A 23,331-nucleotide genomic window follows, 5' to 3' on the forward strand; every position below is an offset into this window, starting at 1 on the left:
CGCGTGGGGTCCAGAGCTCGTGGGCTCTGTAGCTTGCGGCACGCAGGCTCTAGGTGAGGTGCACGAGCTCAGTACTTGTGGCCCCGCGGCATGTGGGATCGAACCCAAGTCCCCTACATTGTAAGGCGGATTCTTTACCACTGGACCACCAGGGAAGTCGCTACTCCTGGAATCTGAAGGGAAATGTAGTTCCCTCCCTTAGAATCTGGGCTGGCCCTGTGACTCATTTTTTTACCAATAGAATGTCATAGAAGTGATGTTATGTGACTTCCGGTACTAGGTCATAAAAAGCTGTGCAGCTTTAGCCTGCGTCTGTGGAACCCTCACGGCAAGGCAAGCCAGCTTCCACGTAAGAAATTCAAATACCCTAAGGTGCCATGCTGTGAGGAAGCCCAAGCTAGCCATGTAGAGAGGTGAAGGGAAGGAAAAGGATCTCTTTTCCATTTACCCATTGTAGGTTCATCGTCTGGATCTCTGTAAATTACACTGACAAAAGAGAGGTTAACAAGAGAAAAACAAATAATAGTTTATTAACACATGCATCATGCATACACGTGGGAGCACTCAGAGTGAGTAACTCAAATGAGTGGTTATAACTCAGGGTTATAGAGCATCTTAACAAAAAAGCAGTACATTTTTAGAGACGGGTGAAACCAAAGCGAAAGACTTTGAGTTTCTAGGGCAGCAGATTGTGAGAAGGCAGATATATGGGGGAACTAACAGAAGTTAGAGGTTAGTGAGTAAAGTGGGTTATGTGGATTCTTTTAGTGTCATCTCTGGGCTGACAAGCGTCTAGGGTTGTTTTCGGTGATTCATTTTTGTTCTTTCTGGTAGAGGAGGGTGGGGACATCTCTACAAATTTATGTCCTGCTTTTGGGCAAACAGAAGGAAGGCAGAGAGGTTTTTTTTGTGTTTGCTTCTTCTCAAATGCTTACAGCTCAAAATAATCTTTATACCAAAGGGGCATATTTTGTGCTGGCATATTCTGCTATCTCTCAGAGGCCACGTGGAAAGAGGGAGAGAGAGAGAGAGAGAGTTGCCCAGCCAGCCCATTTCTTCCAGCCATTCCAGCTAAGCCATCAAATATGTGAAAGAAAAAGCCATGTTGGACGTCCAACTAGCTGCTATCTGACTGCAACCACATGAGAGACCCCAAGCAGGAACCACCCAGCTGAGCCCAGTCAACCAGAGAGCCATGAGAGATAATAAATTGTTGTTTTAAGCCATTTAATTAAGTTTTGGGGTTGTCTGTTATGTAGCAATCGATAACTGGGATATAGAATGATTTTGTTTTTTTCATTTTCATGGCAGGCTTATCGAGTCAGTTAGTGTAGAATTTCATGAGACATTTAGGCCAAAGTCACTGATGTATGTCAGGACCTATTTCAGTTGATTTGCTGCCCCTTGCCCAAGGCACATTGCTCTAGAAAGTGCACTTCAAGGGGGCACTGGGAAGAAAAGGACTGGTGAATCAGCGCCAGAAGAGAAGGAGGACAAAAAACATTTTCTTTTAGGCTATGTTTTTGTCACTTTCATAAATGATTGCTCTGGACAATTGCACAAGTTATGGTTTTTCAAAGGGCAGATCTATTCTTATTTTTCTCAGAATGTATTGAAGTTCTCTTGTGGTTTAATTTGTGGCCAGTTAGAACTACTCTGTTAATTATCCGTATTGTGGTAATCATTTCATGATGTATGCAAGTCAAATCATTATGCTGCACACCTTAAACTTACACAGTGCTGGTTATCAATTATATCTCAACAAAACTGGAGGAAAAACAAACACCCCCCACCCCCAAACAGAGTGCATTTCTTGTAGACAGAAAAAAAAAAAAAAAAAGGAAAGCATCCTTGAGTGTACTGTGTTTAGCATTGTCACAAAAGTTCTGCCAGGGCTAGTGGATCTTAGCAAGATCTGTTCAACGTAACCTGTGTTTTCAGCATCACAAAAAATTCCCCACCAGGGCTTCTCTGGTGGCGCAGTGGTTAAGAATCCACCTGCCAAGGCAGGGGACACGGGTTTGAGCCCTGGTCTGGGAAGATCCCACATGCCGTGGAGCAACTAAGCCCTTGCGCCACAACTACTGAGCCTGCGCTGTAGAGCCTGAGAGCCACAGTTACTGAAGCCCGTGCTCCGCAACAAGTGAAGCCACCTCAATGAGAAGCCCCAGCACGGCAACGCCCGACACACAGCAATGAAGACCCAACGCAGCCAAAAATAAATAAATAAAATAAATAAATTTATTTAAAAAAATTCTCCACCAATCTTGCTTCTTTTTTGAAGCGTCAGGGAAAATGTTGATGCCAATATTCAGCCGACAGTATGGAATTCTAAGCTAGAGGTTGGCATGTGACCTACCAGCCGGCATTTTTCACCCGGGTGTGTACGCTCATGCCCTTCCAGATCTGAGAATCCCTCATCTCTTCTGGGCCACTGTTCACTGCCTTCATACGGGACAGGAGAAAGCCAGGTCTTTCTCTTGCATTTTTTTTTTTTAATTTCTAAGGCCATTTTAGATCAATGAAACATAAATGTCTCATGTTTTGATTCTCCGTCAAAAACAGACTGAAAAGAAATACTAATTTATCGGACAGCATGTCCCATGTTAATTTTGTTTTTTAACCTCCTTGGTGGCCATGGATCATTTCGAGAATATGATGAACGCTGTGGATCCTCTCCCCCTAACGCTGCACAGCAGGGTCTGTTCTGCACCTCATCTTACTGGCCCCATCAGCAGGATTTTGCACAGTCGATCGCTCCCTCCACTCTCAGTTCTCGGGTCACGGCCGCGCCCCCAGCGCCACCCCCTTGCCGACCTCAGTTGACTCCACCTCTGGGATGGGGCCAGAATCGCCGAGGGGGGGAGGAGTCGCCTGGAGACAGCGGGCTCGGTCGCGGACGAACCCGGAACACAGTTAGCAGCCCCTGTTGTCAGCCGGCGCACGAACGAGAGGAGCGCGTCAGGTTGGGGAACGGAAGCGGGAGCGGGGGGGCGTGTTTGTCAGAGGACGCGTCGTCGCCCCTGTGTGCTCAATTCTGTTTGTTTCTCTGCGATGTTTCCGAGGGTCTCGGCTCTCCTCCCTCTTCGCCCCCTTTCCCGCCTCCCTTTGTGCTCCGGAGACCCAGAGGTATCGGCGGCCGCCGTCGTGCTACTCGCTTCTCCGCATGGATCTGTCAGGTACCGCGTTGCAGCGCTGTTGGCCCGGCAGGTCTTCAGGCAACCCCTGTCCCCGCTCCTGCACATTCAGTTCTCTTTCTCCGGCTTCCTGGAGTCCGTGTTATGATCCGCGGGATCTTAGAAGCCGTCGCTTTAAATCTGAGCAAAGGGAAATCCCAGAAAGATAAAATGACTTGCCCAAGGTCATGGTGACAGGCCTGGTCCGCCTGTGCCTGTGCTCTTTCTGCTACATACCGTGCCTCATCTCTCTTGCCACTTCTCCCCTCATTTTATCCAGGTTCCAGAAAGCGAAGTTGTTTTATTTTTTAATTCTTTTTAAATTTTTTGCCTCCCAAGCCTGTGATGGTTTCATTTTTACCTTCATTATTGAAAACGCTTACCGTGTGCCAGCCCTGGGGTTAAGCCCCGAGTAACACAGTCCTGCCGTCGCCGAGCTTAGAGTTCCACCACGTAGGCAATTCAAGTATAGTGGAGTAATCGCTGAGACAGTGTAGGTAGCGCAGAGTGCCACAGAATTCATTGAACTGGTAATTGCTGGGTGAGCAAATCGAGACACCTGACCATTGCAGGAGAGGTTCAGAGTATCCCTTCGGGAAAAGAAGCCTGATAAAATCTAAAGGGGGCCCAAGGGTTGGAGTTAGCCAGGCAAGAAGAAGATTTGCAGCATACTTGGTGTTGGTATTTATTCTCTGAGAACTCTCATGATTATGAAAACTTAATTCTCCTGCATATATATTCCATGCAGATCAGTTGGGGGCCCTTTTGGTTAAGTATAGCCCTGAAGCAGGTTAGGAGCCGTGGGGATGGGAAGAAGTAGCTGGATGGAAAAGAATTCACAGGTGAAATTGCTGGGATGTGATATATGATGAGGTAAGGGTAGGGCAGTCCGAGCAAAGATTTCAGCTGGCTGCTTGGGAGGATTAGGGTACCATTAATGTTAACAGAAGAATGAGGACCAGCTTTGAGGCAGGTTTTAAAATATGTCATAATTTTTAGAATACAAAAATAGCTATTTATGGTAAGAGGCCCCTTCAGTACAGAAGAGTGAAAAATGGAAAGTCAGTCGGAGAGGCAAGCTCTTGAATGTGGTCTTGGATGTGCTGCATTTGAAGTGCTGATGAGATGCTGTTAGTGGAAACAAGCCCAGGTGGGAGGTTAGGGCTAGAGTTTTATTACTTTAGTGTTATGGAGTTACTTCCTTATACATGATTTTCCTGGTATAAATATAGGTTACTTTCTGTAGCACTAGAGCAGTCTTGGAAGGAAACATTGAAGTACGGGTTATATGTGAGATTCTTTCTCCTGATTGCCACCTTCCTGTTATAATACCTTTAGTATTAATTTAACTTTCACATGTAAAATAATAGAGCATTTTCCTAAACTCAGTGGTACCATATATTGAATATTATAATGTGTCCATGTACTGATTTGTTTTTAATAAATTTATTTATTTATTTATGGCTGTGTTATTTATGGTTTTGTTGCTACATGCAGGCTTTCTCTGGTTGCGGCGAGCGGGGGCTACTCTTCGTTGCGGTGCACAGACTTCTCTTTGCCGGGGCTTCTCTTGTTGTGGTGCACGGGCTTCAGTAGTTGTGGCTCTTGGGCTCAGTAGTTGTGGCTCACGGGCTCAGTAGTTGTGGCACACAGGCTTTAGAGCGCAGGTTCAGTAGTTGTGGTGCATGAGCGTAGTTGCTCTGCGGCATGTGGGATCTTCCCGGACCAGGGCTCGAACCCGTGTCCCCTGCATTGGCAGGTGGATTCTTAACCACTGTGCCACCAGGGAAGTCCCCTGTGTACTGATTATAAGGATATTGGTTAAGCAGTTGGTTTTCATTCTGATTTTTAAGTGTCTGATGTGTTAGCCTCTGACATTTTTATGAGCAGATCAAATAGTTTGTTTCAGCGTTTTTGGAAATAGCCATTTCTCTTTTCATTAAAGCCTCCCTCATCTGGCACTACCACTTACTAGCTTCGAGAACTTGAGATACTATTTAACCCAGAGTCTGATGCAGGTTCTTGAGATCAGTTGCACCAGAATCACCTGAGGTCTTGATTAAATTCAGATCTTTGGGCCTGATTCCAAACTTACCAACTGACAATCTCAGGAATCCATGTTTTAAATAAGCTCCCCAGGTGATTCATATAACCTCTGAAGGTTAAGAACCACTAATTTAACCTTTTTGAGCAGCAGTTTCTTCTGTAATATGGGAATAATAAAACCTGTTCTGTAAGAGTGTAAGGATTAAATGGCATGTGTAACATAGCTACTCAGATGTGGGCCTCTGATGGGCAGCATCAGCATTACTTGGGAACTTGTTAGAAATGCAGACTCTGAGTTCCTCCCCAAAGCTACTGAATCAGAATTCCTTGGTGGAACCAAAGAATCTGTGTTTCAGCAAGTCCTTTAGGTAGTTATTATGCTTATTAAAGTTTGAGAAACAGTGCTCTAGCCTGTTAGTTTCATGAAATAGGCACCATGAAATTTTTATTTACTAAGGCATCATCAATGCCTAGTATAGTGCCCAGCACAGAGTAGATATTCATTATATTTAATAAATGACTTTTTGTACTTTATACCCTCTTACTGAAACTAACACATTCATTAGTTTTTAAAGTTCTTGAACATTAACTCTCAAAAGGTTCTTAATGCCACAAAATAAAGTTAGATATTTGGGTTCCTTAGAATTGGGAAGTCTTTTTTTGCATGAGTTTGAAATAGATGTGATTGTTTGTGTTGTTCTTTTTCACAAATAAATCTAAAGAATAAAGCAGAATGACAACTCTAGCCACTGAATGTTCTTTTTTCCTGTTCCAGTTTAGCTTAGTTTACAGATAGTGATCAGTTAAATGGCATGGAGCTCAATGAGAAAGTTGAATAGATTAGAATCACACCCAGGAATTTGTTTGAAGAAAGTAACCTTTTTTTTACTGACAGAAATTTCTTTATTTTCATATTGTTTAATTGTGACGTTTTATAGAGGTCTTACATCATGTTAAGAGCAAGGACTTGGCAGTCTGTCAGTTTGGGGTTTGAGAATAATAAGTTGAAATTTATTAACCATGTCAGTGTTTCGCAACTTTTTTAATGTCATGGAACATAGACAATGATATTTGTACCAGACCTTGAGATAAATGGGAGGCAGCAACAGACAGGTGCACCAGCGGCCCTGCTCCTCGCCCAGCCACTTCAAGGACCAGGTGGTCAGTATCTCAGCACACCTGTAACTCATTTGTGCTCACCAGCGGGTCTTAGGCCTTAGTGAGCTCTGAGCTACATGACCTTGGCTAAGTTACTCCTCTGGTTTCCAGTTCCCTTATCTGCAAAATGGGGATAATACCTACCTTTTGGAGTTGATGTGGGTATGAGAAAATGTACATAAAATGTTGCACAAGACTAGGCACATAGTATATGTTCAGTAAATGTTAAATTGCTGTCCTTACAGTTGCTGATAACAGTAATAAGCAAAAGGGAAGGGTTTAATTGAAAAAATTTTAAACACATAGAAGCAGCGTTTTGAGTCCTGTATTATTTTGCAGTGTTTTTTTGTTTTCTTTAATCTTTTCAGGACAAAATATAATATCCAAAGATATTTTGGCACTAACAGCGTGATCTATAGCAAGAAAGATGAGCAGTCTGTTCCAACCCGTGAGATTTCCAAGGAGACAGAGAGCCAACACAGTGTAAAGGAGAATACGAAAAAAGACTTGGTAAATATTCTTAAGGGAATGAAAGTTGAATTAAGCTCAGTAAATGTACAAACAACAAAGCCACCCAACAGAAGACAACTTAAAAGTTTGGAGGCTTCAACTGTCAGACTTCAGAGTGCTCCAGAAGATGCCCCCCAAAAGAGGTAAATTGAATTGCAATTTGAATGTTTTTCTTTGGAAGTAATTTTTGAAACTCCAGTCTTTTTCTTTTAGAAAAAAAAGTTTTTTAATTAGAGAACATTGGAGATACAGAGTTAATGGAGACTAAATATTAGTTTGTAACACAGAGACTAATAATTAAATGAGAAATACTGTTATTCTGTATTTAAATAAGTGGATATCTGTATGGAGTCTAGAGAGAGGGAAAGAGTAGTGATCTAATTGAGAATTCCACATTCTCTTACATATGCATCACTTTTTTTTTTTTTTTTTTTTTGCGGTACGCGGGCCTCTCACTGTTGTGGCCTCTCCCGTTGCGGAGCACAGGCTCCAGACGCGCAGGCTCAGCGGCCATGGCCCACGGGCCCAGCCGCTCCGCGGCATGTGGGATCCTCCCGGACCGGGGCACGTACCCGTGTCCCCTGCATCGGCAGGCAGACTCTCAACCACTGCGCCACCAGGGAAGCCCTTCATCAGTTATAAACTGCATTTAATTGCTTCTTTAAGCTGTTAATTAACAAATTATTTACATCCTGATTTGAAGGTTGCTTTGTGTCTCTGAAGGACTTCTTTATTTGAAATTTCGTTAAAAAAAATTCCACCTAGGATAGAATTTTGTCATGTTAATTACAGCTGTTTTATATTACTTCCTTTGACCAGTAATTATCAGGGCTCTCAGCTTATGTGGTTTCCTCAGAGTATTGTAATTACTCGTGCTTGTCAAAAGAGTATAATATTTTACTGATTCTAAGTGCAATCAGTGATATTTTAGCATTGTGTTGTAGTTTAAATGGCAGTATTTTGTTTTAGTGATATATAAATAATGATTACACCAGTGACATAGTCAATTCAAGTAATAAGAAATGTGGCTTTAAGATCCCCATCTCTGACTTCTCTTAGCAGAATAAACAGATAGTATAGGTTTCTATTCCCAGAATGACTTAACATTTTAACAGAACTGCTTAGTTTCTACATTGTATCATATTGTATCTAAACTACCACTGGAAAGCATAATTGGGTGGTAGAGAGTAAGCTAATTAAGCTAAGTAAGGAAATGCCCATGTTAAGTACCTTCTCCTCCTTTTTAGAAACAATATAAAACAAATAAAAAATATATACATACGTAATTAGGTAATACTCCCACGCACTTTATAATTACTTATGAAGTGTAAGGTTTTTTCCCCAGCTTCCAGACCTGTTTATGATTCATTTTGCTTTTTTTTATAATTATACAATTTAATTAACTATTAATGAAGTGGTTAAAATGAGTTGATTGCTTTGCAAAGCCTCAGTAAAGGTAATTTTTAAAGTTGTTTTCCAATTAGGTATGAATGAGACAAGCATAAAAGTCCAGGAAAATTCTGCACTCAGACTGCTTTGTAAGCGTTTTAAGTTCTTGCTCCATGTTTCCACTTTAAAGAAACCAAAATTGGCAATATTGGAGGATGTACTATGGGTGTAGTATACATATAAGAGATGTATCAATACCTTGGAACTTCTGTCAGTGGTCCTGTGTTCAAAGAAGAGGCTTTGATCCTATATCAAAAGATTGGTGAATGAGATACATTTATTTTGAGTTTTCAAAAATGTATCTTTTAATGATTCCCACCCCCCTCCAGTCCGCTTTTTTTTTAAGGAATCCTAGATGCAGAGAATTTGGTTCGTCATCGTCTTTGATTCATGATGTACTGTCATCATTGCCCCGCGCATGGCCCGCTTTTGGCTCGTTTATTTGTATTATATGTCGAACACCCTCCCCCATGTTGATACAGTTACCGTGGATGCATAACAATTGCCCCCAAATTCAGCAGCATAAAACAGCCTTTTTTCATGCTCACGGATTCTGTGGGTCAGCAGTTTGGACGGAGTACAGTAGAGAAGGCTCACCTCTGCTCCGTGATGTCTGGGGCCTCAGCTGGAAGACTTGGAAGTTTGGGAGCTGGAATCATCTGTGGGTTTGCTCACTCAGGTCTGACAGTTGATGCTGGCTGTTAGCTGACACCTTAGCCAGGACTGTTACAGAGCCACCTATATGTGGCCTGGGCTTCCTCACTGCATGATGGCTGGGTTCCAAGGGTGAGTGTCCCAAGAGAAAACGAGCCCCTAGGAATTTGTATCGTTTTATTACCTAGCCTTGGAGTCAGACTGGACACCGCCACTCTCATTCCTGTTCCATATTGATTTTTGAAGGGTTCTTGCTTTTTCATCACAGCAACTGCTGGAGAACCATCTTCACAAAGATATGGTGGCATTGAAAGGAATGCGGTAGTCTAATGTTGAAACTGTGAACTACCTTGAGTTAGTAGTTCACACAGTCACTGACAGACGTGGCTGATATTTCCCTATGGTACTCCAGGGTGCCTTAGGGCACAGTTTGGGAACCAGGGTCCTGGTCTACATTGAGCTCCCCGTGAGAGGCCCTGGGACCACACCTTTAAGTTTCCTAGAATTCTTGTTGTCTGAAGGGCACTCTAAGGCACCATCTTAAATCTTTCTAAGATCTTAACAGAGTGTTTTACAGTCATGCCCATGGCTTTATCTTTAGACCGTTTTCCTAATGCTGCCCTGGATTTGATCTCTGTACAGAAGCCATTTCTAAATTTTGGCATCATTTGCTATCTGGAGGGGCTAAGAATGAGAGATGTTTTCTTTTGATCCCAGCAGGTCTTGGCTCCTTTATGTGGGACAGTTCTTTCTTCTCTCTCCTCTCACATTTTACCATTGGCCACTAAGAAGGCAGGAGGCACCTTCAGTGTTCTGTCTGGAAGCCTCCTTGCTAGGTCGTCCAATTCATTGAGCATCTCTCTCATTTGCCATATTACTTCAAGCAATAATGTCACTAAACAAAGGCCCCCTTTCCTCCAGCTTCCAGTAACGTTGATTTTCCTATAGTGCTCACGCGGCCGCCAGGCTCTAACAGTCTCTTTGAGGCCCGAAGCTTTCTCTAACACTTGCCTCAGGATCCCTCCGGTTTCCCCCCTCTGCCAGTACCCAAAACTCTCCCATACATTTTAGGTTTTTTTGTTTTTGTTTTATAACAGCAGCGCCCAAGCTCCAGGCTCCAAAATCTGTTCCAGTTATCTATCGCTGCATAACAAACCATCCCAAGGCTTGGGGGCAGCATCTCTCTGCGGTTTGGGCAAAGAGCTGCACATAGTTGTGTCTGCTCCACTCAGTGTCAGCAAGGCAGCTTCAAAGCTGGCATCTGGAATTCTCTGAAAGCTTTGCCCACGTACAATACATTCCAGCGCTTGATGCTGCCTATTGGCTGAGACCATATTTGGGGCTCTTGGCCAGAACACTTACCCAGGGCCTCTCCAAGTGGCCTGGGCTTCTTCACAACCAGAGAGCTGGGGTCCACGGACACACGTCTCAAGAGACATCCCAACAAAAGTCGTGTCACATTATGTGGCCTAGCCTCACAAGTCACAGGGCATCATTTCTCTCAGTCTGTTCATTGAGGCAGTCACGAAGTCTCCCCTGGTTTCAGGGGGAGGGGAAATTGCCTCTCTAGATGGGCTTGTAGCAAGGTTTTGGAAGAGCTTGTGGGACCCGAAACACTGCTGTCTCTGTTTTAGGAAAGTATCCGCCACAGCCGTTAACCTGATTACTGTAGTTGTCAGCTGTATTGAAGGCAACATTATCATGATAAAATTGACCCCCTGAATAACTGATTGCATCTGGATTGGGCGAACTATGGGTACCGTATGGTTCAGTGTACTTAGGGCTTCCTTGAGCACAGTTACTCTTGTAACTGCGTGTCCTTTGTAGGGACCACAGATACTCTGCCTGTGGCCTTGTTACAAGAGATACTGGTTCCTTTGGGGCGCTAAGCTCCTGCACCTGCGCGATATGGGTCTCCTATCCTAACTCCTGGATGGCTGTGTGACGTGTCGCCCGTGAGTGCTGCAGGGGCTCCCCGAGAGGGACACCTGAGGCTGCCCTGCCAGCCTGCTGTGGTTCTGCCCTTTACCTTTCTGAGTAGTCCGGGCCAGGCACGTCAGTGGTAGACTTGTGAGTCTGCATGTATTGTGAAACCTTACAAGACCCCTGGTGGGTGCAGTGATAACCATAGTTTCTAGCTCCTCCTTTAAGTAACATTCTCTTAACCAAGCAACTACCTGCTCTGATTTCAGCTACCTATTCATTAAGGTCCCCTTTCCTCCAGCTTCCAGTAACATTGATTTTCCTACAGCCCTCACTCTCAGCGTCCTTGAGCGTTTCCAGTCTCTGACAGTCTCTTTGAGGCCCAGCTTCAGGGATGTGGGAACTTTGATTTGCAAGTTAGACATCATTTCCTAAGGTAGAAAGCCAGGTGCAGTAAAACAGTAATTCAGATCCTACTCATTGAGGTGGCGATTTTCAGTGATGTAAAAAATGTAAATAACTTTTTATATCCGGCATATTTTTCTCCTAACTTACCCTAATTTACTGAAGAACAGCTTTTTTTTTTTTTAGCTTATGGAAAGTTTAAAACATAAACAAAATCGTATGATGTTTTGATAATTATCAAATCTTGCCATTCTTGTCATCTATACCTTCACCCACTTTCCATCTCCCACGTGGTGATTTTATGTTTTTTTTTTTTTCCAGGTAAAATTTACATACGTTAAAGTGTACAAATCTTAGCTGTAGGAGTTTGGCAAATTGATGTGCCCATGTAACCCACATACTTTCCAAGATGCAGATCATTTCCCATCTTCACCTTCCCCATCAGTAACCTTCTGTCCTGAGGCAGCCACTGTTCTGATTTTTTTTCACCTTAATTTGGCCTCTTCTAGAACTCGATATAAGAGGAATCATACCATATATACTTTTTCTAATCCAGCTTCTTTCATTCAGTTTCATACATGTTGTGGAGTGAGCGGAGTACTGTTCCATTGCATGGATATTTCACTGTTTATCTGTTCTGATGATAGACCTTTGGGTTGTTTCCAATTTGAGGATATTACCATTAAAGCTTGTATAAACAGGTTTAACCACTTTTATATTTGCTTGCAGCCTGTATTGTTTTTGAAATAAAATGGCATCTAACTTAAAAATCCACTAATTTATCACTTTCGAGGCTGATTCCTCATTCCTCCACCTTAATCTGTTGCTCTGAGTTAGTATTGTGCTTCATTAAGGATCCATTAACTTTAACTTTCAATATTGTAACATTTTTATAAAACCGACACCTAGTGTTTAAGAATTCTTTTTTAAAAAAAAATTTTAGTGAAGTATAGTTGATTTACAATGCTGTGTTAAGAATTCTTGATTTTGTCAGAAATTGAATTGAATGATACTTTTTGAAGGACAAAAAGTTTTCTCCCAAGAAATCATTTTACTTTCCACTGAAGTAATGCCTCTTTTCTCTCATTTGTCTTCCATGTTCTCTCTCAGAAGTGAGTCCCTGAGCCCGGAGTTGGTGGCGGCTGCCTCCGCGGTTGCAGACTCTCTCCCTTTTGACAAGCAGATGACCAAGTCAGATCTGCTGAAGCAGCTCCAGCAGCACGAGGAAGCCTCGAGGGCAAAGAAGGATGGAGAGAGACCTAAAATTAGGTTGGTGAATCCAATAGCTGTGTCAGTGATGCTGATATGTCAAAATAGGCTGGCTTCATGTGAGTGATGAGCTACATTACATAATATATTCATTTATATATAAAATATGCCTCATAAGTATTAGCAGTTTGATTTCTTTTAAAACTCGTGTGTTAAGTAAGATTTCAGTTTTAAAAGACCAATTGAATGATTAAACTTCTTTTGAGAAGTTACATAATTTCTTGTCCCTGAAAAAGAAGTGGTAAATTCAGTAATGTTATTTAAAATAAAGAAATAAATAATAGAATAAGACAATTTCTCTGAGAAGTTTTTCTTTTAGTTAAATAATATGCTGGTTTTATGCACAATATGATCATGCATTTTATTTGTCTTTGAACAAATGCAAGGCAATAAATAAATATGGCTAAATCTCAACTTTAATACAGGTTTTTAATCTAGGTGCTAGGTATACAGATATTGATATCTACTTGTCTGAATGTTTGACAGTTTTTCATGAGGGATACTTTTAATTATGTTTTAAATGAACATTTCTGAAGAACATCTTTAAAAGAGAGAAAGCCACATCAATCTTAGTGGTCTGTGGTATTAATAGGCAACATATAATTTTTTATTTAAACATGACTTTTTGTTCAGTATTAGTGCATAGAAGTGAAGTAAGAATTAAGTGGTATGAATCTCATGTTTAAGAAAGTTTATTACTCAAAAAAAAAAAAGAAAGTTTATTACTCTTCTGTAGCTACAATTTCTAACACACTTGACCTTTTTCTTATTTCAGTTTCACTGACATCATATCAGATATGAAAGTTGCCAGATCTGCCACAGCGAGAGTTAGCACAAGACCAGTGCATCAGATTCAGTTTGATGAAGGGACTGATGATTTTGTTGGCCAAGCGAAGCCTGCTGATCTGAGAAGAAGGTATTCAGGCTCTGCAGTCAGTTTGGTTTTGTTTGTTGAACTGTAGATTTACTTTGTTGCTGTGCATATTGTTGCTGTTGGGTGTCTGAGCGTCACGGCTGCATTTATATCTGTCTCCTTACTCTCCACGTCCCATTTCCTAGAGAGGGAAAGATGTACTGGGTTTAGCAGCCCTACATTTTTCTATATCGTAAATCAGAATGGGCCCTGCCTCACATTTACCCACGGTGAATAAAGGTCTCCTGATTTAGAGTAAGTGGAGCTGACTGAATTCTGAACAAATGAATGTTTTGTGAGAAACACTATTTTTCATTCTGATGTGTGCCTAACAGTGTAGATTCATGTACTCTCTCTATCTCTATATGTAATCATCTTTCTTCATACCTTAGAGAAATAACCCACCATCAGAAAAAGAAAGAAGATCCATTATAATACCTTAAAGTAGTGGATTATTTGTGGCAATCTGAATTTGGTAATTTGCAGTTCTTAAAGATGCTAAGCCATGCGTTACATAGTTTTTTGGTTGTGTTTTTATACATTTATTTATTTTATTTATTTTTGGCTGCGTTGGGTCTTTGTTGCTGCACACGGGCTTTCTCTAGTTGTGGTGAGCAGGGGCAAGTCTTCGTTGCGGTGCACGGGCTTCTCATTGCAACGGCTTCTCGTAGCAGAGCACAGGCTCTAGGTATGCGGGCTTCAGTAGTTGTGGCACAGGGGCTCAGTAGTTGTGGCCCGCGGGCTCTAGAGCGCGGGCTCAGTAGTTGTGGCGCACGGGCTTAGTTGCTCCACGGCATGTGGGATCTTCCCTGACCAGGGCGCAAACCCGTGTCCCCTGCATTGGAGGCGGATTCTTAACCACCGTGCCACCAGGGAAGTCCTAGGCCGCTTTTTAATGCAGTCATTATATGCATATAAACCCCCTGCCTACTTTTTCAGCTTCTTCCTCACCACCTTCTAATTTTTGATGACAGCTTGAATCATTAAAAATTAATCTAGGGCTTCCCTGGTGGCACAGTGGTTGAAAGTACGCCTACCGATGCAGGGGACACGGGTTCGTGCCCCGGTCCGGGAAGATCCCACATGCCGCGGAGCGGCTGGGCCCGTGAGCCGTGGCTGCTGAGCCTGCGCGTCCGGAGCCTGTGCTCCGCAACGGGAGAGGCCACAACGGTGAGAGGCCTGCGTACCGAAAAAAAAAAATCAATCTATAATATAACATTCTGATGTAGTTGCATGGCATCATTTCAAAGAAGACTGATTTAAAGAAGACTAAAGTTAAATATTTTGGGACAATATTTCTTGGTTTGTTTTTTTAACAAATTTAATGCCTTTTCTATCTTATTTATTTATTTTTGGCTGCGTTGGGTCTTCATTGCTGCACATGGGCTTTCTCTAGTTGCGGCAAGCGGGGGGCTAACTTTGTTGTGGAGCGCGGGCTTCTCATTGTGGTGGCTTCTCATTGCAGAGCACAGGCTCTAGGCGCACAGGCTTCAGTAGTTGTGGCACGCGGGCTCAGTAGTTGTGGCTTGTGGGCTCTAGAGCACAGGCTCAGTAGTTGTGGCGCACGGGCTTAGCTGCTCCGCAGCATGTGCGGCCTTCCCAGACCAGGGATGGAACCCGTGTCCCCTGCATTGGCAGGCGGATTCTTAACCACTGCACCACCAGGGAAGTCCCAGGGCAATATTTAATAAGTTAAACTCCAAGTACACATTCTGCTTTATTCAATGTCATAGATATAAATATCACTTTAAATTAGTAATTCAAATAATCTTCCGAAGTCACTATAACCCCTGAACTTCCTTTGTTAACTGCTGACCATCTTTTCCAATCTTCCTGTACAAATTAATAATCTAACACCCAGAAGGAGCTAACTCAGGTTCCTGAGATTATACATAGAACAAAACCCATGGAATACACAACACACAGAAGACATTCTGTAAGCACCTCCTGCTATGAAGTTCAGTTATTGTTTGTCAGACCATGCTAAATATTTGGTTCCCCTCCCCAACTGTCACTTTATAGGCTTGAAGGAGAGAAAGAACAGAAACTTTATGTAAATACAGACAGCTTTCTATTATAAAATAACTGTGGGGCTTCCCTGGTGGCACAGTGGTTAAGAATCCACCTGCCAGAGCTTCCCATGGCCTCTCACTGTTGTGGCCTCTCCCGTTGTGGAGCACAGGCTCCGGACGCGCAGGCTCAGCGGCCATGGCTCACGGGCCCAGCCGCTCCGCGGCATGTGGGATCTTCCCAGACTGGGGCACGAACCCGTGTTCCCTGCATCGGCAGGCGGACTCTCAACCACTGCGCCATCAGGGAAGCCCCTGTGCAATCTTTTATAATTATAATTTATAATTAAGCAGGCAGTGTTTTTTACCCTTAAACTAAGACAAATGTTGACTTCAACAACTTCTAACTTAGCATATTTTAGTAGCTTTCCACAATGTCAGGTTTTCTAAAACCTTAATATGAAATGGATCAAATAAAGATGGTGGCAAATTAAGCTGATCTTTTCAATTAGGTATTTTGGTAGTTAAATTGTTGTAACTTCTTTGTTGTATTATGATGCAGAAATTCAGGTGAACTTGTTCCTGTTTTTAGTTATCAGTCCTAAAGACGTGGCAATTTAGTTAAAATGTCTGGTGTGGGGCAGCAGAATTATTTTTAATTTTTACGTTGAATATTTCATATAAAATTTTCTTCTCATAAACAGTTTTTTGTTGACTGTGTATAAAATATTCATTAAAATAATTTTTTTCTTTTTCAGTTTTAGGAAAAATATATTCAAGGGGAAGAGGCTTAATATTTTTGAGCTTAAGGCAGTTACTGAAGAGGCACCTGAAACAGGTTTGTTAAGAAAATAACACTATTTCTCAGGTGTAAACATTCCATCTTTGGAAAATGTCCTTCATGTTTTGATTGCGTAATCATCAGGTATTTTAATATTCCATCCTGTCCTTGACCTGGATCTTTCTTATTAACGTAGTTGTTGACATGTTAGTGTTGGTCAGATTTCTCCCTTGAAATGCTGCAGCCCGTGAGGCAATGGGAGGTAAGTACCATCAGCCACATGAATCCAGAGCTATAGATTGGCTGCTAATTTGGGTTAGAACGTTAATGATCACCTACTATTTGCAACACACCTTTGTACTATTATGTAAAGATAAATTGTGGTGTCTGCCCTAAGGCAGCTTACTATCTAGAAGAGGAGATAGCACTTATAGGTGCTAATTTATTGAAGTGATTTAGAGATTATTTAGGAGATGGGAAGGAGAGCATTCAGGGAATATATTTAGCAGACTTGTAGTGTTTTTTTCTTAACACACAGTTAGTGTTTGTTCTCTGTTCTTCCCCCTTTCTTCTTTCGGCAAGAAGTCAAATCCTTCACAGTCACCATTTTAAGCCTAATTAAAAGAGAAATAAGTGTCCTCTTGCTTGACATTAAATTTGTTTTACTGATAACTTAAAATAAATGAAGAAACTCCATACAAATGGTCTTAGCTTATAAGTGACTTTCATTTCTAAGGATTATCAGTTAACTTTTTGGACCTTGGTAGAAATAATTTTATTTTTGATATTTAAGTTTCTAGGCCATCTTCCAGTGGCTCATTTAATCTTTCAGTTACTTATAAAAACATCTGATTTTCCCACTATTCAATAAACTCCTTGATATTAGGGGCTGGGTCTCACTGATTTTTGTATACCCAATAGCCCCTAGCCAAGTGGCTTACAAATAATAGGAATCCGTTATCTTAAATCCTTTTTTAAACAAATTGAGCTATAAAATAAATATCCATGGAGGAAAGGCATTAATTCAATCACTGTTCATTTAAGCTGAAGATGAAGCTAAGAGAACAACCCCCCCTTCTTGTACTGTGACAACTGCATTCTGTCTTCTATGATTGATGAAAAGGAAATGCAAAATGCACAGGCGTGGAGAATGGATCACCTCTCCCCTGTTGAAGTGGCAACTCTTTATTTTTGGGCCACACCGCCCAGCTTGTGGGGATCTTAGTTCCCGGACCAGGGATTGAACCCTGGCCACTGCCGTGAATCTTAACCACTGGACAACCAGGGAATTCCTGAAGTGGCAACTCTTAAGCTTGCCCCAAAAGGGGAATTTTTTGTCAGGGCAGCTGCTAAGGTTCACCTAATGAACAGCCAGAAGAGGTGATGGGTTCTTGAAGGAGCCAGCTTGCTTTTTTAAAAAGTAAATTTATTTATTTATGGCTGCTTTGGGTCTTTGTTTCTGTGCGCGGGTTTCTCTAGTTGCAGCAAGGGGTGGCTACTCTTCATTGTGGTGCACAGGCTTCTCACTGCAGTGGCTTCTCTTGTTGCGGAGCACGGGTTCTAGGTGTGCGTGCTTCAGTAGTTGTGGCATGTGGCCTCAGCAGTTGTGGCTCGTGGACTCTAGAGCGCAGGCTCAGTAGTTATGGCGCACGGGCTTAGTTGCTCCGCGGCATGTGGGATCTTCCCGGACCAGGGCTCGAACCCGTGTCCCCTTCATTGGTAGGTGGATTCTTAACCATTGTGCCACCAGGCAAGTCCCGATAAGTATATTCTTAACTTCTTAAGAAACTGCCACACTCTTTTATTCAATACAGAGCAGCCGTACCATTACATTTCCACCAGTGATGTTTGGTGGGAATGTGACTCATTCTTTAAAGATGTCTTAAATTTTCAAAACAAATAAATGATTGAAACATGTGATATGATGGTGGTAAAAAGCTAACACTATATTACCTTACTCATAGAGTTGGTTGTGAGGATTAAATGAACTAATGTATAAAAAGCATTTAGCACAGAATAAGTGCCCAGTATGCATTAATAGTATTATCATTGTCATTGTAATTATGTTAATTTAACTTATTTGGTCTTTATTAGTAGTACATTTGTGACTTATCTTAACAGACTAAAAATAAAGATAAACAGACTGGACTTTAAAGATCTAAATCACATGTTGTATAAAAAATATTCAGTCATAAAAAGATCTGTGAACAGAATAGACATTTCTTTTTTCCTTTCCAATAGAGGGGGCAGTGAGACTAGCGGTTAATTACCTAGCATTGTAGTAAAAACAAAAAGTAAGGCTTGCAATTATTGTGGTTGCAGTCTTTATGTATTATTTTTGTTTCAATTTTAGCTATCAAAGAGTGACCTTTCATTATATACTGGTTTTTGTTTTGTTGGTTTTGTTTTTTGTGGTTTTTTCAGGGGTGCACTGGGTCTTTGTTGCTGCACGCGGGCTTTCTCTAGTTGCAGTGAGCAGGGGCTACTCTTCGTTGCGGTGCACAGGCTTCTCATTGCAGTGGCCTCTCTTGTTGCAGAGCACAGGCTCTAGGCCCGTGGGCTTCAGTAGTTGCAGCGTGTGGGCTCAGTAGTTGTGGCTCATAGGATCTAGAGCGCAAGCTCAGTAGTTGTGGTGCACGGGCTTAGTTGCTCCGAGGCATGTGGAGTCTTCCCAGACCAGGGATCGAACCCATGTCCCTCTTCATTGGCAGGTGGATTCTTAACCACTGCGCCACCAGGGAAGTCCTTATATACTGTTTAATTATGAGCTTCTAGATCTGAAAATATATTATCAATTCAGAGCTGATAACATTTTTTTAATATAAATTTATTTTATTTATTTATTTTTGGCTGTGTTGGGTCTCCATTGCTGCGCATGGGCTTTCTCTAGTTGTGGCGAGCGGGGGCTCCTCTTCGTTGTGGTGTGCAGGCTTCTCATTGTGGTGGCTTCCCTTGGTGTGGAGCATAGGCTCTAGGCATGTAGGCTTCAGTAGCATTGTGGCGGGCAGGCTCAGTAGTTGTGGCACATGGGCTTAGTTGCTCCGTGGCATGTGGGATCTTCCCGGACCAGGGATCAAACCCGTGTCCCCTGCATTGGCAGGCGGATTCTTAACTACTGTGCCACCAGAGAAGCCCTGATGATAACATTTTTAAAAAGAAAGATATTTATATGGAATTGTGTGTAATTTGGATGTTTTTATTCTACAGAGGCAGTACCTTCTCTTTGGGATGTAGAATTTGCTAAGCAGTTAGCGGCGGTCAATGAACAACCCTTTCAGAATGGTTTTGAAGAGATGATCCAATTGACAAAAGAGGGGAAATTGTGGGAGTTCCCAATTAACAATGAAGCAGGTAAGTCTTAATGCCATAGGTTTATAAAACTCAATGATTGAGATTAAATCTGGCAGATGTTCAGTTGTAGGTTTTGGATATTTACCTGAATTTCAAAACTTCGTGTAAACATCTTTGTGATGTCCTAAAAGAAATCTGACAGTGTTTTTTTTAAAAAGAATGCTACGATTTCACTGAATTCTAGTTGTTGGATAAGGAAAATAAAGAAGTAAAATTATATGGCAGAAATGCATCATGAATTTCTGTGACATAGAAGTGTTGAGAACTGCAAATGATGACAGTTTTCTACTTGCTAAAAGCAGGAGATTACCTGGTAAATCTTCTAATACATTAGATACTGGGTATGAGATCATCCTTCAGTTTTGGGGAACATTACAACCTTCAAGTTTTATGCTGGTATCTTTTATTTAAAACGGTTGCATTAATGAGACACAAGTTTCTTGTATTCAAAGCCACTCAAAACAAATAGGTTAGGAGGCTTTGAAATTCTTTGGCTGCATACCTAGATGCTTTGAGCCAGTAATAAAACATTATCTACTTTCCTGGAGATTTTTCTAGAGGTGTTACATCTTCCTCAATCAAAAGGAAAACTGTATTGCTATGCTGTTTATTTTTTATGGCGCCCGTGATGTCATCAGCTACACATTTCATTGAATTTTTATTGATGTATTTTCAGTTAGAAGGGATTCATTTACTTTTATGGTAAGATTAAATAGAAATAGCAAACACCTCAGGAAATCTTAGGAAAATGTAGTCTGTATTTTAACCTTTGTAGTATTATGCTGCACTGTAATATTTTCATTTTTGATAACCTTTCATTTGTTTGGATTAATAAGTGGAGTGGTAGCTTAAATAGTCTTATACTTTCATAAAGTAATCTTTTGTATAGGAAAACTTTAGGGACTTACAAATCCTTTAGCAAATTCTTAATCTTTTATATATTTGTATGATATATTCAGTAATATAGAAATTTGCATTTCATCTATTAAATAATGTGTATTTTTTAAAGTATACTTTAAATATTTTTAAAAGTATTATGGCTTCTACATTCTAGAAGGTATCAGGATAAGGTAAAAAAAAAAAACCCAAAACCAAGGACTTTTATTTGTGTAGGCCTGAGTTCAGATTCCAGCTATGTCAGTTATTAGCCATTTGCCTTTGAGGAAATTATTTAACCTCCTGAGCCTTAGTTTTCTCATGTGTAAAATTAAAGGTACCTCACTGGAAGAATGTAAGAATTAAATAAGATATTGAGCTGCTCAGCACAGTTCTTGGCATATAATACATAGGAGTAAATGTTAGTTCTTTTCCGCTCCTGTATGATGATAGAATTTTAAAAGTAGCAAAAAAAAACTAACAAAATACAATCTATGATATTAAGGGAAGACTTTGTTCCATATTTGATGAAAGTTGGGTGTTCCAGGTCCTCATGGGTCAAGATATGGTTTTAAAACCCAGTATTGAGGTAGAATATGTGACTTTACTTAGGAGAGACAGTGAGTGTGGTGGTTAGAGACCAAGTTCCTGAGTGAGTCTTCATCTCTCCAAGCCTCACTTCCTCCATCTTATAAAGTGATGGGAATAATAATAGGATTATTTTATGGGATTCTTCTGAGAAACAACTGATTATACAAGTAAAGCATTGTTACCATCATCATCCCTGTTTCTACAACAACGATATTGTGAGGAGATTTGCTATTATAACTGTTTTCTCTTCTATACTATAACATCTTTAAATCTTAAAATATTCATGAGGATACTGTATATTTTCTAGGAACCACCAAATAGGATAATAGAAAAGCATGAATTGGCAGTACATTGTCATCAGCAGAAAAACATTTAAGTTCATCAGAATCCAAACTCCAAAGGAATTTATCTTAGATTTGACCTCGTTTCTGAGAAAGTGTAATTTCTGAAAAAGGAAAAAAACATGTTTTCTGGTCAGGTTGGGGAGATAAATGTGACAAGTGTCCATATACACTGTACATATTATTGATGCTTTGGGGTCGGAAAGGGAGGTATCTCATTTCCAGCTCCTGAAGGCAATTGTTATCTGAACGAAGAACAGGAAGGGAACTGTGGAAACGTTCTCACCTTGATCACTCCCCTCAGTACACACTTAGGGTCTTCTGAATACTTTAAGAGGACCGGCCTTAGAACCTGGAGCCTCAGCCGTTCAGTAACGTTCTTTTATATTTCTTATACTTAAATTTTAAGAGTAGTAAGACATCATGCTCTCTCTCCTAATCATTAGGTTCATGAAGATTTACTTTGATGTTTTTGGGAAAAGATGTTTTGTTGTGTATTTAGGGACTCACCATGTCAGTTTGGGAACATAATACCAAAAATGATAAAATGCATGTCTTGTGTTTAAAATTTACTTCCCAGTGTTGTGTTTTTCTGTTATATAAAAAATTGCACTTGTTTGTTTTGCCACTTAAAATGTAAACATTGTTTTCCCAGTTTGAAGTAGCTTTTTGTCAGTTTTTAAAACCTGGTTTGTCCCTTCTATGTGCTTTGCGAGCCTAGAGATTTATAAAAGCTGTTAGATGGAATTATTCCCAGTTAGATTTTGTAGTCTTTGTTATATATTGGATTGATAATAAGATCACTTCTGTTTTAGCTTTGGCTTTATCTAAATTTAATCCCATTTTTACCACTACCCAGTTAACAGGGTCCTGCTCCTGAATATCCATTAGCCATGTACATGCCACCGAATTACAGGTGTTTTGAAATACCCTCCAGGAGTAATTCTCAGTTTAGAGGCTTCAGTGGGCAAAAAAGCTCAGTCATGGATGGCAGTCACACTTTTGTTTTTATTCTTCAGTTGGTTTAAACTTGTAATGTGCCATCCTTTGCTAGGGTATCTGGAATGTGTGCTGTAATATGAGCTAGCAAGAATAGTGAGAAAAGTTCAGAATTACCATAGAACTCTAAAGAGGGCTCTGTTGTCATGTGGGAGGGTATAGTGTGGAGAAAATTAGGGCAAATATAAAGATGATTAAGTATGTGTTGTCTGGAACAATCTGTTGGTTGTTTGAGATGGTGGCCTTTGAACAAGAGCCTCAGAATACAAACAGGAAAAGAAATAATAGTTTTGACAAAATAGAAGTGGAAGCAAGTCAAAGTGAAAGTGACTGAATTTGCTTCAGTGCTATAATACACTCTTGTCAAAAATAATTGGTCAGGGCTTCCCTGGTGGCACAGTGGTTGAGAGTCCGCCTGCCGATGCAGGGGACGCGGGTTCGTGCCCCGGTCCGGGAAGATCCCACATGCCGCGGAGCGGCTGGGCCCGTGAGCCATGGCCGCTGAGCCTGCGCGTCCAGAGCCTGTGCTCCGCAACGGGAGAGGCCACAACAGTGAGAGGCCCGCGTACCACAAAAAAAAAAAAAAAAAAAAAAAAAAAATCAGTCATTGCTATTAGCTGGATTTTACCGTTTATTTGCTGTACCATATTTTTAGCTGTATTCAGTAATATTTAATTGCATTCAGTAATATTTAAAGGAGAATTAGACACAGATTTAACCTGAGTTGATTGTACACCATTTGGGATTTCCTTGTTGTATTTAATTTCCCACACTCTCTTATTTTCTCCTTACTATATTATGTTTCTTTTGTTTATTAAAAAATATTTTAAATTACAGAAATAAATATATTAAAGTTTACTTGCAAAAAAGTTAAATAATA

At 41.0% G+C, this 23,331-nt stretch overlaps 1 protein-coding gene across 3 annotated transcripts in view; it reads left to right on the plus strand.

The window, feature by feature from the left end:
* Positions 1 to 2,930: 2,930 nt before the first annotated feature.
* MRPS31 (mitochondrial ribosomal protein S31) overlaps positions 2,931 to 23,331 on the plus strand; it is a 29,213-nt gene continuing 8,812 nt past the window's right edge. The window contains exons 1-6 of one of the 3 annotated variants that reach the window (XM_067713154.1): positions 2,933 to 3,179; positions 6,749 to 7,033; positions 12,435 to 12,590; positions 13,366 to 13,506; positions 16,271 to 16,350; positions 19,501 to 19,644. In XM_067713154.1, the coding sequence (XP_067569255.1) occupies positions 3,055 to 3,179; positions 6,749 to 7,033; positions 12,435 to 12,590; positions 13,366 to 13,506; positions 16,271 to 16,350; positions 19,501 to 19,644 (931 nt within the window). In that variant the 5' untranslated portion in view covers positions 2,933 to 3,054. Of the gene's footprint in view, positions 3,180 to 6,748; positions 7,034 to 12,431; positions 12,591 to 13,365; positions 13,507 to 16,270; positions 16,351 to 19,500; positions 19,645 to 23,331 lie in introns of all 3 variants that reach the window. The other 2 variants (XM_067713153.1, XM_067713155.1) reach the window with 2 other exon arrangements.

Source organism: Pseudorca crassidens, chromosome 18 (genome assembly GCF_039906515.1).
Source record: "Pseudorca crassidens isolate mPseCra1 chromosome 18, mPseCra1.hap1, whole genome shotgun sequence".
In the NCBI taxonomy this organism is placed as follows: domain Eukaryota; kingdom Metazoa; phylum Chordata; class Mammalia; order Artiodactyla; family Delphinidae; genus Pseudorca; species Pseudorca crassidens.